This window comes from Solanum stenotomum, chromosome 3 (genome assembly GCF_019186545.1).
Source record: "Solanum stenotomum isolate F172 chromosome 3, ASM1918654v1, whole genome shotgun sequence".
NCBI classification, from domain to species: Eukaryota; Viridiplantae; Streptophyta; class Magnoliopsida; order Solanales; family Solanaceae; genus Solanum; species Solanum stenotomum.
This window is the reverse complement of record NC_064284.1, coordinates 32,748,983-32,764,305: the sequence shown is the minus strand read 5'-3', so window position 1 is coordinate 32,764,305 and position 15,323 is coordinate 32,748,983. Positions and strand designations below refer to the sequence as shown.

Below are 15,323 nucleotides of genomic sequence, written 5' to 3'. Positions count from 1 at the left end.
TTTGGGAAACAGTTTATATATGCTGCCAACCAAGCTAATTGGCCTGAAATCCCTCAACTCTTTGGCTCCTTTCATATTTGGGATGAGAGTTATAAATGTAGCATTAAGGCTTCTTTCCAACATTTTCTATTCATAGAAATTCTAGAAGGCCATCATAATGATCTGCTTCAACACTTCACAACATTTTAAAGAAAAATCCCATGATGAAACCATCTGGACCAGGTGCCTTGTCAATTGCACGCAGGTTTAGGCACCTTAAGATTTCACTTTCCTCAAAGCTTCCTTGTAGTGACTCCTTTTCTTCCTCTGTCTATCTGGGACAATTTGTGAATCAGTAGGCAGCTCTCCATCTTGTGGTTTCTGAATATATCTTCTTGTAATAATCCACTATTTCCCATTCAATTCTAGCTGGATTCTGAGAAAGTTACCCCTGAATTAGAAGTTGGTCAATGCTAATGTATCTCGTGTGGATTTGCCATTTTGTGAAAGAACTTGGTGTTTCTATCACCCTCCTTTAGACACAGTGATTTTGATTTTTGTCTCCAAGAGATCTCTTCATTGTTAATCAGCTCCTCATATTCCAGGAGAGTTGCTTCCCTTCTTGCTGTCAATTCTTCTGTCAGTCTTCACTCTTCCGGAGCGTCATCAAAATCTGCCAACTTTTTGAGTAAATTCTTCCTTTTTGACCCCAAGTTTCCTTGCTCACTTTTGCTTCATTCCTCAATGTTGTTTTAAGCCTTTAAGCTTGGATGCAAGAATGAAATCAAGTCTTCCACCGAAGTTGAAAGAGCTTCATCAATCCTTGATTCTAACATTGAATCCTTCTGTACCTGGCCAACAGTTTTCAAACTTGAAGTAATTTTTGTTCGTTTCATGCTCCCCTTGTAAAGCAAGTGGTGCATGATCTGATTTTAGCCACCGAAGAGGGATTTGTTTAAGGTTTTCATCCCACTCTCCTAAGATTAGTATCCTACCAATCCTGGAAGCTATCTCTTGGTAATCCCCTTTGAACCAAATATAAGTGTTGTCTTCTAGCTGTATATCAATTAGCTTCAAATCTTCAATGAAATCAAAATATTCTCTCATGCCCCTTGTTCTTCTCAATCAATTTCTTTTCTCTGATATGAATCTAACTACATTAAAGTCCAACAGACAGCCCAATGCCCTACCATTAATCCCCTAACATCTCCAATCTCCTCCCACACTAGCCTTCCTTCAGTATAGGAGTTAGGAGAATACACCCCTGTGATGTGACAAGAATAACTATGTAATTGTGCCTCAAACTTGCAGGTTAAAGTGCAAGCACCTGTTTCCAGAATTTCAGACTTCCATACCCTACTATCCCACAGCAGCAGTATCCCCCCTCTAGTTCCACTAGCCTCCAGGCATGAAAACCTGACCCATCTGCCTCCCCATAGCTGTTTCACCTCCTCTGATAAGCCCCCTCCAGTTTAGTTTTTTACAGACATGATATCTGCATTCCATTCTACCACTAAACTCTTTACCAATCTATTTCTATCTCTGTTGTTCAAGCCCCTTACAAAACAACATACAAATTTGAACTTCATCAATAACAGTTTAACAGATTCTTCCCGTGTTCCTATTCCCACTTATTTAAAATTTCACATCAAACCTCACAAGACTTTACAGCATTTGCGAGCCTTTGAGTCTTGTTCTCTTACAAACAGCCTCAACCTCCATTCTTCTTGCTTGTCTAGAACTATCTACTTGTAAAAGTAACTCCAAATCTTCTCTTTACGGCCCTGAAAATCTGCCCCAATACGATGATGCCTGTCTCGTTGTGGTAGAATAGTACTCCACCATCCGATCTGAGTCCCGGTCGGTGACAGCAGCTGATTGCTTTTTCTTATCGGGGGCCTTCAAGGAGGAAGCGGCTTTTTTCCAAAATTCTGGGGAAAATCAAATGAGATAATCCAAACCAAGATAGATATATCCTGACCAAATAATCACCATGATCAGGCTTTGCCGAATACCAGAAAAAGAGATGAATTAGCGGATCATAGGGCTAAGTCGCTCTATGACTCCTTAAAGGTTGGGGAGTGGAAAAAGATTCATCACCGGGCAAATCCTATTTGAAATGGATGGTGTGAGTTTGTCAAATGCTCGACAAGCCGCTACATTAGCGGCGCATAAACTATGAAAATCTGCCCCAATACTTTACCTAGTTTGATCATGTTTTGTTGCACCAATATAGATGTCTCCCTTCCCTTGTTCATTATTGCTTGTTGAATTTGAAGTGGTTCAGCCTGCTCGACCTCCCATTCCCCAACTATTGTGGTTGAATTTTGTTCCCCTGCCTTAAGCAACCTTTCTTCGTCTTTTATGATATCATCATCTCCCAATCCCTTGCCATCTGTCTCTAGTAGTATTTGGTTCATAGATTATTCTATCGAATCTCCCATCGTATTCGTCACCTCCTTCTCCTCTAATAGTGGTTGTTATGTGGCACACAAAGGTGTGGCCTAGTGGTCAATGAAGTGGTTGAGAACCCTGAGGTCTCAGGCTCAAAACTCAGCGGAGACAAAAACATTAGGTGATTCTTCCCATCTGTCCTAGCCTTGGTGGACAGGGTTACCTAGTACCTGTTGTTGCTAGTGAGAGGTGGCAGGTATCCCGAGGAATTAATCGAGGTGCAAAAAAGTTGGACCGGACACCACGGTCATCAAAAAAAATACATAGTGGTTGTTATGTGGCTTGCATGTCTTCTTGAACTATGTCTTGGAGAAGACGATCTTCTAGTGTTTCAGGAGAGATGATTGTTTTGTATCAAAAGGTTGTTTGCTAAGTCATTAAATATGACTTGTCTTGCAATATCATCCCCACCCCTCCTTGAAACTAGGCTCTGTGTTGGGCTTCTGAAGTTGGCCCAAACATGGGACTACATTTAAAATACCCATGTGCCTTTCACATGCTGCTCCGACAACCTTTTCGATACTTGTCGGTCTGACCCCTCACACGTGTTCCCTAAATTCAAAATCCCTAAATTGATGGGATTCTTGTACTTTGTTACAATTCGCATACCCAGTTATCCTTTGTGTAAAAGGATGGACTGGGTTTTCCTTTGCCCTTTCTTCTCCGACATCTCTCACACTAGTTTCGTCTCCTCTTTAGCGGTATCCATCGCCCATATAAGTTTCCAATTTCTTGGAACACTTTATGCGACCATAAGTGCAGGGGGATTCCGACAACTCTGATCCATGTTTCAGTTTCCAGAGTAGTGTTTGGTAAACAACTCACCATTGGGCTCCACCACGCCAGGCTGAATCTCTAGTTCTTTAGACTCCAATGCCCTTGTAGGGTTTGTTCCGCCATGTGTTTGTTAGGAAATTCAAAAAGGATCTTGCCTCCATACATCTCGTAGACATTTACACCAAAGACATTTCATGACAATGTCTACAGATGTCCAATCTCTATCGAAGATCGTTTTTCTTTTATTCCCCCTTCCTGATGCCCAGCCATACATCTCTTCAATAGCCCTACATCATGGTTGTCCATGTGCGTCAAGACTTCAATATTGCCCTCTTCTCGTAGCTCTTTTGATAGACATTTACTACCCCATAAAACTCTCGCATATGGGTAGTTAGCTTCACTGACTCTCCGTGGGCCTAATATTTACAACCTTTTAGGGCATTTAATGAAGTTCTCAATTTAAAATGATATGTCATACCATTAAACATTCATGGCCAGTTCTGGAATGACAAGGACAGATCTCCCCCCATTATTTATTGTTAAAATACTTATAAATCTGCCATGCCCGTTGTAATTTCTGGTGTAGAAATGTTCGGCATCTCTGTCTGCAATTTTCCACTTCCTGCTCACCTTCTTTTCCCTTGATGCTTCTTTTGAAGTGAAGCAGATCCACTTCATGATTTTGCGACTCATGGATGAGCTTCTCATCATCTTGCGGCTCCTTTCCACCCATTCAAACCATACTGAATTCTCATAATTCCATCTTGTAATGTCGAACGATTTGAATCCTGCGTTGAAGTATATTCTATTCTCTTCCATTGTTGATGTACTAGGATGATGAAAACGAGGTAAAATGGATGAGGAAAAAAGGTTGAGCTATCATGTAAGGTAATATCTCAGGTTAAAAGAGGAAGAAAATGGAGATTCCGGCAGAAATTCTACGGGAGGAGCTATCCCCCCTCCACCAGGAAGTAGGAGAGAGAGTGTTCTTGGGATATGTGCCTAAGAGCATTTACTATCTTGGAGACAACTTTTTAAGTTCAGCAAGTTCTTTAGGACAACTGTTTCTTAAAATTCCGCACAGCTTGACGAGAAAATTGATCAACACAACTTCTCAAAATGTTATTCTATCAGTGGAATATAAATATATCTTTCAACTAAAACCTCTGAAAATCCTTCTCTTTCCATGAGAAGATGACAAATGGCCCCTTAGGTTTGAGGGTAGGTTTAAAATAGTCCCTTAAGTATTGAACTCTATCTATTAATTTTGACGGTGTTATGAAGAAAAAAAAGATTTAGTTATAAAAACCAAGAAACTCACATCAACTCCAAAAATATGTTACAAAAAACTACACTAAATACTACGAAAATATTTTTAAAATTGGCAGAAATTACACCTCAAGAAACTGCACCAGACTTCAGAAATAAATCACAAATAACAAAAACTAGAAAGTCTTTCACTACTAAAAACAAGCAAAAAACCGACGGACAAAAACTGAGGGAAACTATTGGAAAGCCAATGATTTTTAAAATTTTATTTTACAAAAATCGATGGATGGATCTTCGGTTAATTTAATGCAAAATGTGCGGAAACTATAAAAAAAAAATTAAGAAAAAACCAACGGACTTTCGCTTGTTGATTTAGCACAAAAACTATGATTGTTTTTAATTTTTTAAAAGAAAATAGAAGTAGTTCATCAAAAAATTATGGAACTCGACAGACGGACATTGGTTGTCAAAGAGCAAAATGTAGTTGAAGAGTGAGAAATATATGAGAAAAATATGATTGAATGGTGTATCAACATTATTACACAGACAACCTATTTATAGACACTATAATACAATCTTTTACCAAGTAGGATACTACATACTATTCTTATTCTTATTCTTATTCTTATTTGTATTCTTATCCTTATTCTAAAGTAGGATTGTATTCGCCTATTCCTATTCTAACAATCCCCCTCATGCTTGTGCATACAAATTTTATGTACCTAGCTTGATACAAATATAATTACTACAAGGACCGGTGAGGGGCTTGGTGAAGTTGTCTGCAAGTTGATCACTTGACTTCAAAAAAGTTAGTAACAATATCTCCCGAGAGTGAATTTTCCTTGACAAAGTGACACTCAATCTCAATATGATTAGTCCTGTCCTGAAACACTAAATTTGATGTGTTACAAAGGACCGCTTGATTATTACACACAAGTTCTTGACCGGTTTCTCCAAATTTTAGTTCTCTCAACAACTGTTTGATCCAAACTAGCTCACAAGTTGCTACAATCATTGCTCAATATTCTGCTTTTGCACTAGATCAAGCAATCACATTTTGTTTTTTACTCTTCCACGATACTAAATTACCTCCTACTAAAACACAATATCCGAATGTAAAATGTCTATCATAGGGTGATCCTGCCCAATCAATGCATGTATATCCAGCGTTATGTTCAGGGCCTTGATCCTCGAAAAGTAGTTATTTACCCGTAGTTGACTTTATATATCGCAAAATACAAACAACCGTATCCAATGACTATCACAAGGGGCAGTCATAAACTGACTTACAACACTCACATGAAATGAGATGTGAGGTCGTCGCTGTTAGATAATTCAATTTTCCAACCAGCAGTCTATACCTTTCAGGATTATTAAGTGGCTCCCCTGTCCCGGAAGGAGTTTAACATTCAAATCCATAAGAGTGTCAATAGGTCTACATTCGATCGCTTGTCTCTTCAATAATGTCTAAGGCATACTTGCATTGAGAAATAATAATATATGATCTAGACTAACAACCTCAATACCTAGAAAATACTCCAGTCGGCCGAGGTCATTAGTCTGGAAATGCTGAAAGAGATGTTGCTTCAAATTAATGATACCATCTTGATCATTGCCGCTGATAACAATATTATCAACATAAACCACCAAATAAACACATAGATTTGGTGCAGAATGTTGATAGAACACATAGTGATCAGCTCCACTATGAGTCATGTCAAACTCCTGAATTGAATTACTCAACTTACTAAACCAGGCTCAAGGAGATTGTTTCAAACCATAGAATGACCTACGCAATCGACATACAAGGGTACTAGACTCCCCCTCAAGCAACAAAACCAGGTGATTGCTCCATACAGACTTTTTCCTCAAGATCACACAGAAAAGCATTCATAATGTCTAACTGATGAAGAAGTCAATGGCGAATGACATCCATAGATGGTAAAAGACGGACATGTTATTTTAGCCATGGGAGCGAAAGTATCACTATAATCTAGCCCAAATATCTGAGTATACCATTGGGCAATAAACCAGCCTTAAGCCGATCAACCTAACCTTTTGAAAAAAAATTGATTGCATAAACCCAACGGCAACCAATAGTAGATTCACCTGCATGAAGGGGGACAAGCTCCCAAGTGCCACTCATATGTAAAGTAGACATCTCATCAATCATAGCCTACCTCCATCCAGCATGAGAAAGTGTTTCACCTAAGTCTTAGGAATGGAAATAGAGGACAAAGATGATATAAAGGCACAATGGGGTGATGATAGATGATGATAGCTCAAGAAAGAATAATGTGGGTTAGCATTTTGAGTGGATCATACACCTTTTTTGAAGTGCAATCGATTGGCTAGGAGGAGGCAAGTTGGCAATAGGAGCAGGATTTGGCGCATGACATGAATCATCTAGGACTAGTGCTGGATGTGGATGACGATGATACGTCAGGAGTGCCACCACTACAATTGGAGATGTAGAAGTAATTGTAGATTCCTCAAAAGTCGGTACTGAGGTATGGGTAAGACCTCACAGACATCAGGATGAGAAGATGTATAGTAAGACCATCTCCAACCCCCTTCTATTTTACTCTCTATTCTCTATATTTGGAGTAAAATAGAGAATTGGGTCTCCAACCACACTCTATTTTGCACTCTACTCTCTATTTATAGAGAGGTGAATAGTCATACTCTCTATTTCACTTTTGATTATTTTATTATTATTTATAATAAATAATATTTGTAATAAACATATTATAAATCATATAAGACCATTAATTAATTTTTTAATATTCATAATTATTTTTTAATGTAATATAACATTTTTAAAAATATATTATTTAATATATACTACTTACATCTTGAATTAATAATATTTCAATTTTTTTTTAAATTTCGTCACATTAACTATATAATTTAAAATTATTATTATTATTCACTATGAAGAATGCAAAAATATTAAATGATAAGATGAAAATTTTAATTTAAAAATACAATACAAAACCTAATAATTAAGTACAAAAATGCTCATTTTGAAGTCCGTAATGCATTATTAGAGCATTTATGGGAGCACCGAAATAATTTTGAAAGTTGAGTATTTAAGATTTGTTTATGTAATTGTATTTCATTAATTATCTCACTTTTATTTGAATTGCCCATTAATATGTATAATATATAATATTTGCTTGCAATTTATGTTATTTAGAAATTTAGAATAAAATATAATTTTGTATATTTATAAATAATTTGAAAAGAATAAAATTTTATATCACATGAAGATTATATAGTGTGATTATTTGGAAAAAAAAGAAGACAATATTTATATTATGAAATAAGAAAATATAAATAAAATAAAAATAATAATATAATATTGAGGAGAGAGAAGAAGATTCGTTTTAGAGAGTAAAATAGAGATTTGGATTGGAGTAGGGTTGGAGATGCCCTAAGGTTGAGATTCAAATAATGTGATATCAGCAAACATAAGGTATCGACGAAGATCGGGTGAATAGCAACGATACACTTATTAAACTCGAGAGTAACCAAGAAAGATACATCTGAGAGCACAAGGGGTTAATTTATCTTTACCCAGGGTTAAGTTATGAACAAAGCATGTGCTCCCAAAGACACAAGGGGGGATAGAGTAGAGATGTGAGTGAGGAAATAGTATGGAATGTGGAACCTAATTCTGAATAGAAGATAAGGGCATCCTATTAATTAAATAACTAGATACAAGGACTGCATCGCCCCCAAAAACGCAACGGAACATGAGATTCAATGAGAAGAGTGTGAGCGGTCTCAAATGAGATGCCTATTCTTCCTTTCTGCTGAAGGGTGTACGGACAAGATGTTTAGTGAATAATTCCTTCGTGAGTCATAAACTTCTGAAACTGAGAGGATAAGTATTCTAAGGCATTATCACTACGAAAAGTACAAATAGAAACTGTGAGGATAAGTATTCTAAGGCATTATCACTACGACAAGTACAGATAGAAACTCCTAACTGATTTTGTATTTGTAACACCTCTAATTCGAGAAGATGGAAATATGCAGCTTTCCAGGATCTGGTGTCAGAACCAACAGAAGCCACCGACGGACCGTGTCAGACCACGGACCGTAGGTGGGGTCCCGTCGTTGAGTCCCAGACTTAGGGTAATTTCAAGACCTACGAACGTGGTACACGGTCCGTTGATAGGCCCACGAACCGTAGGTGGGGTCCCGTCATCGAGTTCCAAGACTCAGTGGTCTCTGATCCCACCCACGGACGACCAGTACGGTCCGTGGTTGGACCTACGAACCGTATGTGAGGGTCAGCAGCTATTTAGAGGAAAATGGTTATTGGGTCAACTTTAAACAGTCATATCTTTTAGCACAAAATGAATTAGGTGGCCCATGACCTATCAAATTAAAGATAATTGAATCCTCTTTCCAATGCCACTAAGTTTGCTAAAATCCAAGCTTGGAGTAAAAAATTATGCTCGTTTTAGTGAAGCCTTGTCAGGCAAGCCACGAACCACGACCCAGTTGACGGGGAGTGGTTCAAACGACGGCTTGTCAATCCACTTGTGAGTGGCACTTTGTCAGCTTTAAGGGTCGTTTTGGTCCTTTCCCTATGTGTTGGGGCACTTAAACTACGTCGTTTTACTCGGTCTAAGCCTAATAACCTAGTCAGACATACCCAGAACCCTCATTCTCCAAAAATCATCCAAATCAGAACGAAAAGAAGAGAAAGAGGTGCTAGTTTCTTTCAAGAACAAGTAGCAGTGTTCTTCAAAGTTCAGCCTCAAAATCCAAAAGATTTCTCCGTAGATTTCGTCACTAGGTATGTGGGATTTCACTAGTGGGTTCCTTTCATCCACTAGGTCCCTAGAATTCATTCAATTCCTTGATTCCACATAACTTGTTTAAACCTAGGTATGTGGGATTTCACTAGTGGGAATTGTGGTGATTTCAGCTGCTATAGTATCCATAATCTAAATAACATGTTTTCTTGGAAACGTTACTTAATTCCTTGTATAAAACTCAGAATCGTAGTTTGTTTAAATTCTCTTAGTTCATGAATTATACTTGCTAGGTCAGTTAAACAGAAAATCATGCTCCAGATTTCGAATGTCACATTCTCAGTATACAAATGTTGTATTCCCAGTTAGCCTGTCAGTATTTTGAGCTATTCAGTATTCAGTGCATTTTAGCTTGATATGTATTCAGTTGGGAGTAGACTTAGCACCAAGTTGGACTAGGGTTCAGCTTACCTTCATAGTCCCAGAACTACGTGTCCGCGTAGGATTACAAGTCCCTTCTGTTGGGCATCAGTATTAGTGATCACGCCACAGTCATGCCTTTATACCCCTGGCAAGGTATATTGGGTCCTTTCGATGGGGCGTATACATAGGACTCCACGTTTAGCTCACATGGTTTATGTCGGTTAATAGTATCTTCCACAGTCAAACTCTTAGTGCATTGACCAGGTTTTCAGCATTTATATCAGTATACAGTTCAGCATGTTATCTTCATGATTAGTACTTGGTCATTGCATTCAGCTTAGCTTTTCAGTTATGTTTCAGTATTTATAAAATACTTGCTCTAATTATGTCATTGCTCAGTTATGCTTTGTTTAGCTCATATATATTTGTTCAGCTTAGTATATCTATATCTTGCATGCTCAGTACATTCCAAGTACTAACGCATTCTCTGCGCTACATCCTTTCATGATGTAGGTTCAGGCACTCAACATCTAGATCACGCTTAGATAGATTCACGGTTCGACTTCAGCAGCTTCAGTGGTGAGTCTCATACTTCGAGGACAATAGACATGCTTTCCATTTCAGTCTTTGCTTTCAGTTTTGTTAGAGTTAGCTGGGGGCATGTCCCAGCAACTCAACTCAGTTAGAGGTTTTTCAAACATGTTAGTAGATTCAGCTTGAGTTAAGTGGTCCTTTCAATTACCACTAAACTCTTGTTATGTTTTATTATGATTATTCAGACTAGTTGGACTTGTTCCTCTTCAGAGATTTACTGATTTAGTTTCCGCTTAGTTCATGTTTACTTAGATATATCCAGTATGTTCATGATATGCCAGACTCAGGGTTAGCTTGGGGTCATTCATGATCCTAGGTCATGTGTTATGTCAAGGGGGTAGCCTCGGGGCGTGATAGTATTTCAGCAAAGAAAATCTGGAATATAGAAAATAACTCAAAATGATCTTTCATTAAGAAAACCCAAGTGCATCTTGAATAATCATCAATGAAACTAACGAAAGAATGAAATCCTAAGGGTGAACTGAATCTACTAGCACCCAAAATATAAGAATTAACTAATGAAAAAATAGACTATGAACGACCCTCAGTACAACGTGAAAATGTAGCACGGGTGTGTGTGTTTCCCAAGTTGCACGACTCACAATCTAATGTGGATAAACTAGACAAACTAGGCACCGTCTGTTGCAGCTTGGATAGACACGAATGCCCCACATGTTTGTGAATTAGGTATGGAGGATCAGTAATGGAGCATGCAGCATGCTGTGAAGGAATTTGAAGAGGTAAGATAGTAAAGGCCTTGTGATTCATGTCATATGCCAATTATCTTTCCCGTACTACAGGCCTGCATGATTAAAAAATCATCAAAAATGTTATGCCACAATGTAGGGCATGCGTTGAATGACTCACAGATGCCAAATTAAAAGGAGAATCAGGAACATAAAGAACAAAATCTACAGTGACGAAAGAGGGGTTTGGCTTTTCCAACCCCTTCTAGTTTTGTTTGGATCCCATTGGCTAAAGTAATAGCAGGAAGAGATTGTGAATAAACAATATCAAACAGAAGTGATATGTTACCAAAAATATGATCAAAAGTGCCTGAGTCCATGACCCATGATCCAAGAGTACTAGATTGTGAAACACAAGCAAAAGAACTACCCGCAACAGGAACATTAGGCTGAGTAACCGAGGATACTTGTGGAGACTTTTGCTTACTTGCTCGATATCGAAGAAACTCATCATATTCTGCCTGAGCATTATTGGATGGTCGATCAGGTTGATGCTACTTGTAAAGATGTTTGCTTACTTGCGCGATTCCGAAGGAACTCATTATATTCCTTTAGAGAAAAAGGATCATAATTGGGTGGTGGACCATGCAAAATGACATGCCACGAATGTGTCCAAACTTGTGACAATAACTACACTTGGATCGAGATTTTCCAAAATGACCTCATTGATTCTCCATAGACTGATATGTTCGCTTGTCTATGATTTGAGATGCGAAAACAAAGGAGTCAATGGTGGGTGATGAAACTACTTTGTGACTGAGAGGCGCGGCAAGACGAAGTAGACGAGAGAATAATTCATCAATTGTAAGAATTGTAGGACTAGCTAAAATCTAATCACATATTAAATCATGGTAAGTAGGAAGTCCAACAAGTGTAAGAACTAGAAACAACGCATGTATGTGCTCTTGTTGTTTTTCCACGTTCGTAGTGAATGGCACCAACGTTTCAAATTCCTCCATGACTACATGTTCGTAGTGATTGGCATCAATGTTTCAAATTCAGATGTACTTGTCCCAAGTAAGTAGACATATCGGATTCTTGTTTCTTTAAGTTGGTCATTCAAGATATCACATCATAGAATCGAGATATTTCATTAGTGTATAAAGCATGAGCCTTTTCCCAAACTGGAAAACATGTCTGGAATGGGTGAAACACGGGCATCAACTTGGAATCAATAGATGGTCACAAAAGACTACATAATTGAGCATCAACCTTCTCCCATTGTGTTTTGGCCTTTGCATCTTCCTTACTAGCCTTTGCCTTTTCATCTACCACACAAGCATATTAAAGGTTCTGAAGTGATCATAGGGTTTGAACTTCCTATATTTTTAGAGCCAAATATATAAATCCCGAAAGACATATTGTGAAGTTAGAATTTTCTCACAAAAAAAATTGGAAAAAGAATAGGGCTGGAATCTGGAAAAAAAAGTTCAATCGCCGAAAAGAAGATCTGACTACTGGAAAAGTATATCTAATCGCCAAAAAATTGGTCAGAATCGGGAAAAAATTATATTGTCAGCCTTGGAATGAAGAGGCGACCCCACTAGAAAAAAAAGTTGCTGGGAAAAATAAGGAAAAAAAAACGCGTTGATCTGATGCACTCACCGGAGATTTGCTTCTAGCGGCGTGCGTGAGACTTGTTTCCGGCGAGTTGAACTGGGGTTTGTTTGTCGGAGAATTCCAAACCTAGTGCAGTTGTTGGTTTTTTTAAATAACACTAACAGAAAATTTTATTCACTCGAACCACAATTCAGGTCACTGGAAACTGCACAGTGACAGGTGATTACGCTGGAATAATGCACAGCTATAATTTTCTCACAATTGCTCTGATACCATGTGAGAAATATATGAAAAAAATATTATTAAATTTTGTATATACATTATTACACAGAGACCCTATTGATAGACACTATAATGAAATCTTTTACCACGTAGGATACTCCATATTATTCCCATTCCTATTCTTATTCCAAGTAGGATTGTATACACCTATTCCTATTCTAACAAAGAGTATAATCAAAACAAGGGATAATTTCAAAGACCTCCCCTCTAGTTTAGCTCTATCACACTGACCTCCCTCATGGTTTACGATATTACACATACCTTCCTTATTTTAATAATTTTGTAACAATTCCTTTTACCTACTTTTCATTAATATATATAAAATACTTTTGACAAATTTACCCCTTTAATAATATTAAATTCCTTCAATTTATTATTTCATATTTCTTAAAAAACATAATTCTTGTGCTCAAAAAATCCTTCTTGTAAGCAGGGGTTGAGTTCTTTCTTCCTCTTCCTTTATGATTTTCTATGCACGAGTACTTGTTCGTCCTTATTTTCTCTCTTGTATATATTGCAGTGTTATGATTGATTTTGGAGCAACAATATTAAAATGTGAATTTGTAGAGAAAAATGCAATTCCAAGAGGCACCATGGAACAATTGGCCTCACAGGTGAGGAAGAAAACGTGTGACTCGTGTTTGTAGAGAAAAGTAATTTTCAGCAAAAGAGATGCATTTTTTAGAAATTGTTTTTTTGTTAAATATGATATTATAATTAAAAGAATTAATATTATACAAGGGGCAAATTTTTCAAAAGTATTTTATTTACATTAGGGAAAAATAAGTCTAAAAAGTTGTTACAAATTTTTCAAAGCAAGGGAGGTATGCGTAATATAGTAAATCATGAGGGAGCTCAATGTGATAAAGCGAAATGTGAGGGGAGGTGTCTGAAATTATCCCTAAATACAATGAAAGTATTTATTTTTCTACCATTTTTTTCAATAAAAATACAGATTAGTGTATTTTACCTAGCTGATGGACTTCCTTGGTTTTTGTCTTTCGAGGCACTATTTTCCGACATTATCAAGTTTGTTGGTTTTTCCTTGGTTTTACCGACGTCCATCGTTGTCCCTCAGTATTTAGATTTTTTTTTTAGTATGTGTACCTCTAAATGTGAGTTCTCACTAGTTTCTTCTTTTTTTCATAGTTCCCATCAAATTAAACCGATAGGGTTTGATAAATATTTTGTGGAAGACTAAAAGCATCAACTTTTGGCAAACATAAAGGACAAAAACTGTTAAGTACATACTTAAGGGACCATATGTTAACTTGTGGTAAACTTAAAGGACCAAAGCTGTCAAGTGAATACTTAAGGGACAATTTTGAACTACCCTCAAACAAAAGGGATCATTTTTGTTATTTTCTCTTTCTTCCACTTCTCCACAATCATACATTACAACTTCTTAAGTAAAAGTCGTGAACAATTATAGCAAAAAAGGGAAAAGAAAGTACAACTAGGAACATAATAAGCTGTCCCTTCATTGATTTCATACAGCGAATATTTTCCTCATTTAATATTTAAACGGCATGGTTCAGAATCTATCCACATTACATTCTGTGTATACTATTATCTGAGTATAAAATGAGATTTTGAATAACCACTGAGATAACAAACTCTTATGAACCTTTTGATATGTCATAAGAGGGAAAAATCACGTCACATATAGTCATATAGACGAGTTTTAGATTGTCATTGTTAAGTGTAATGTGCTTGTTACTTTATAAATAAACACAGTTCCTATGTCCATGCCACTAACATAATTGCAGAAAGATGAAACAGACATGTAAGAAGTGAAGCAGTTGTAATAACAATAGAGTAGATTCCAAATACCCGTGGTTTAAACCAGTTTAGCAATCCATTTTTCCGAGTCTTCTTTTCCTCTTTGAATGTATCATCAGAAGTGTCCACATTGCCATCAACCGAAACATACAAATCAACATTTTCATCTTCCAAAATGAGATCTCGTCTTCGATGTGGAAGATATGCAAGCTATACATTCAACAAAGGAAAGGAAAAAGAGCAGTTAAGACCTTGTAAAAACAGTACTAAAGTATGTAAAGGCAGGTTCCTTCCTTGTGTCAAGTGTTACATCATAGTATAACCGGTTACCTTTGGAAAGTCTACCAAGTACTATAACTAAATGCACATCCTGCAAAAGGCAAGTATCAAAACAAAGGATTCATTACAAGTAACAGCACCTCTTCTTCCCCAAAGGAATGTCTTCTTCTAGGACCAGCCCGATGAGGAACTCTTGAGGAGTGTGAAGTTTTAGTGGATACTAGAATTAGCTTTGTTAGACGCTGTATTCTACTAAGCAAAGCCTCTTTAGCTTCCTCTTCTTGCTCCAACCTCGACTGTAGTCTGACTTGACCATCTACTAGCTTTACAAATCATGTCAAAATAGATGGACTTTAGTTAGATAATGCATTACACAACAGTCACAAACCATTGTACACTCCAAACA

The 15,323-nt window shown here is 37.2% G+C and overlaps 1 protein-coding gene across 1 annotated transcript in view; it reads right to left on the bottom strand.

Moving 5' to 3' along the window:
- The window catches only part of LOC125859498 (kinesin-like protein KIN-7K, chloroplastic), a 44,585-nt gene that overhangs the window by 7,149 nt on the left and 22,113 nt on the right, over positions 1-15,323 (bottom strand). Inside the window, exons 16-17 of the mRNA XM_049539267.1 lie at positions 15,058-15,240; positions 14,690-14,848 (exon numbers count right to left, since the gene is read on the bottom strand). Of these exons, the coding sequence (XP_049395224.1) occupies positions 14,690-14,848; positions 15,058-15,240 (342 nt within the window). The remainder of the gene's footprint in view (positions 1-14,689; positions 14,849-15,057; positions 15,241-15,323) is intronic.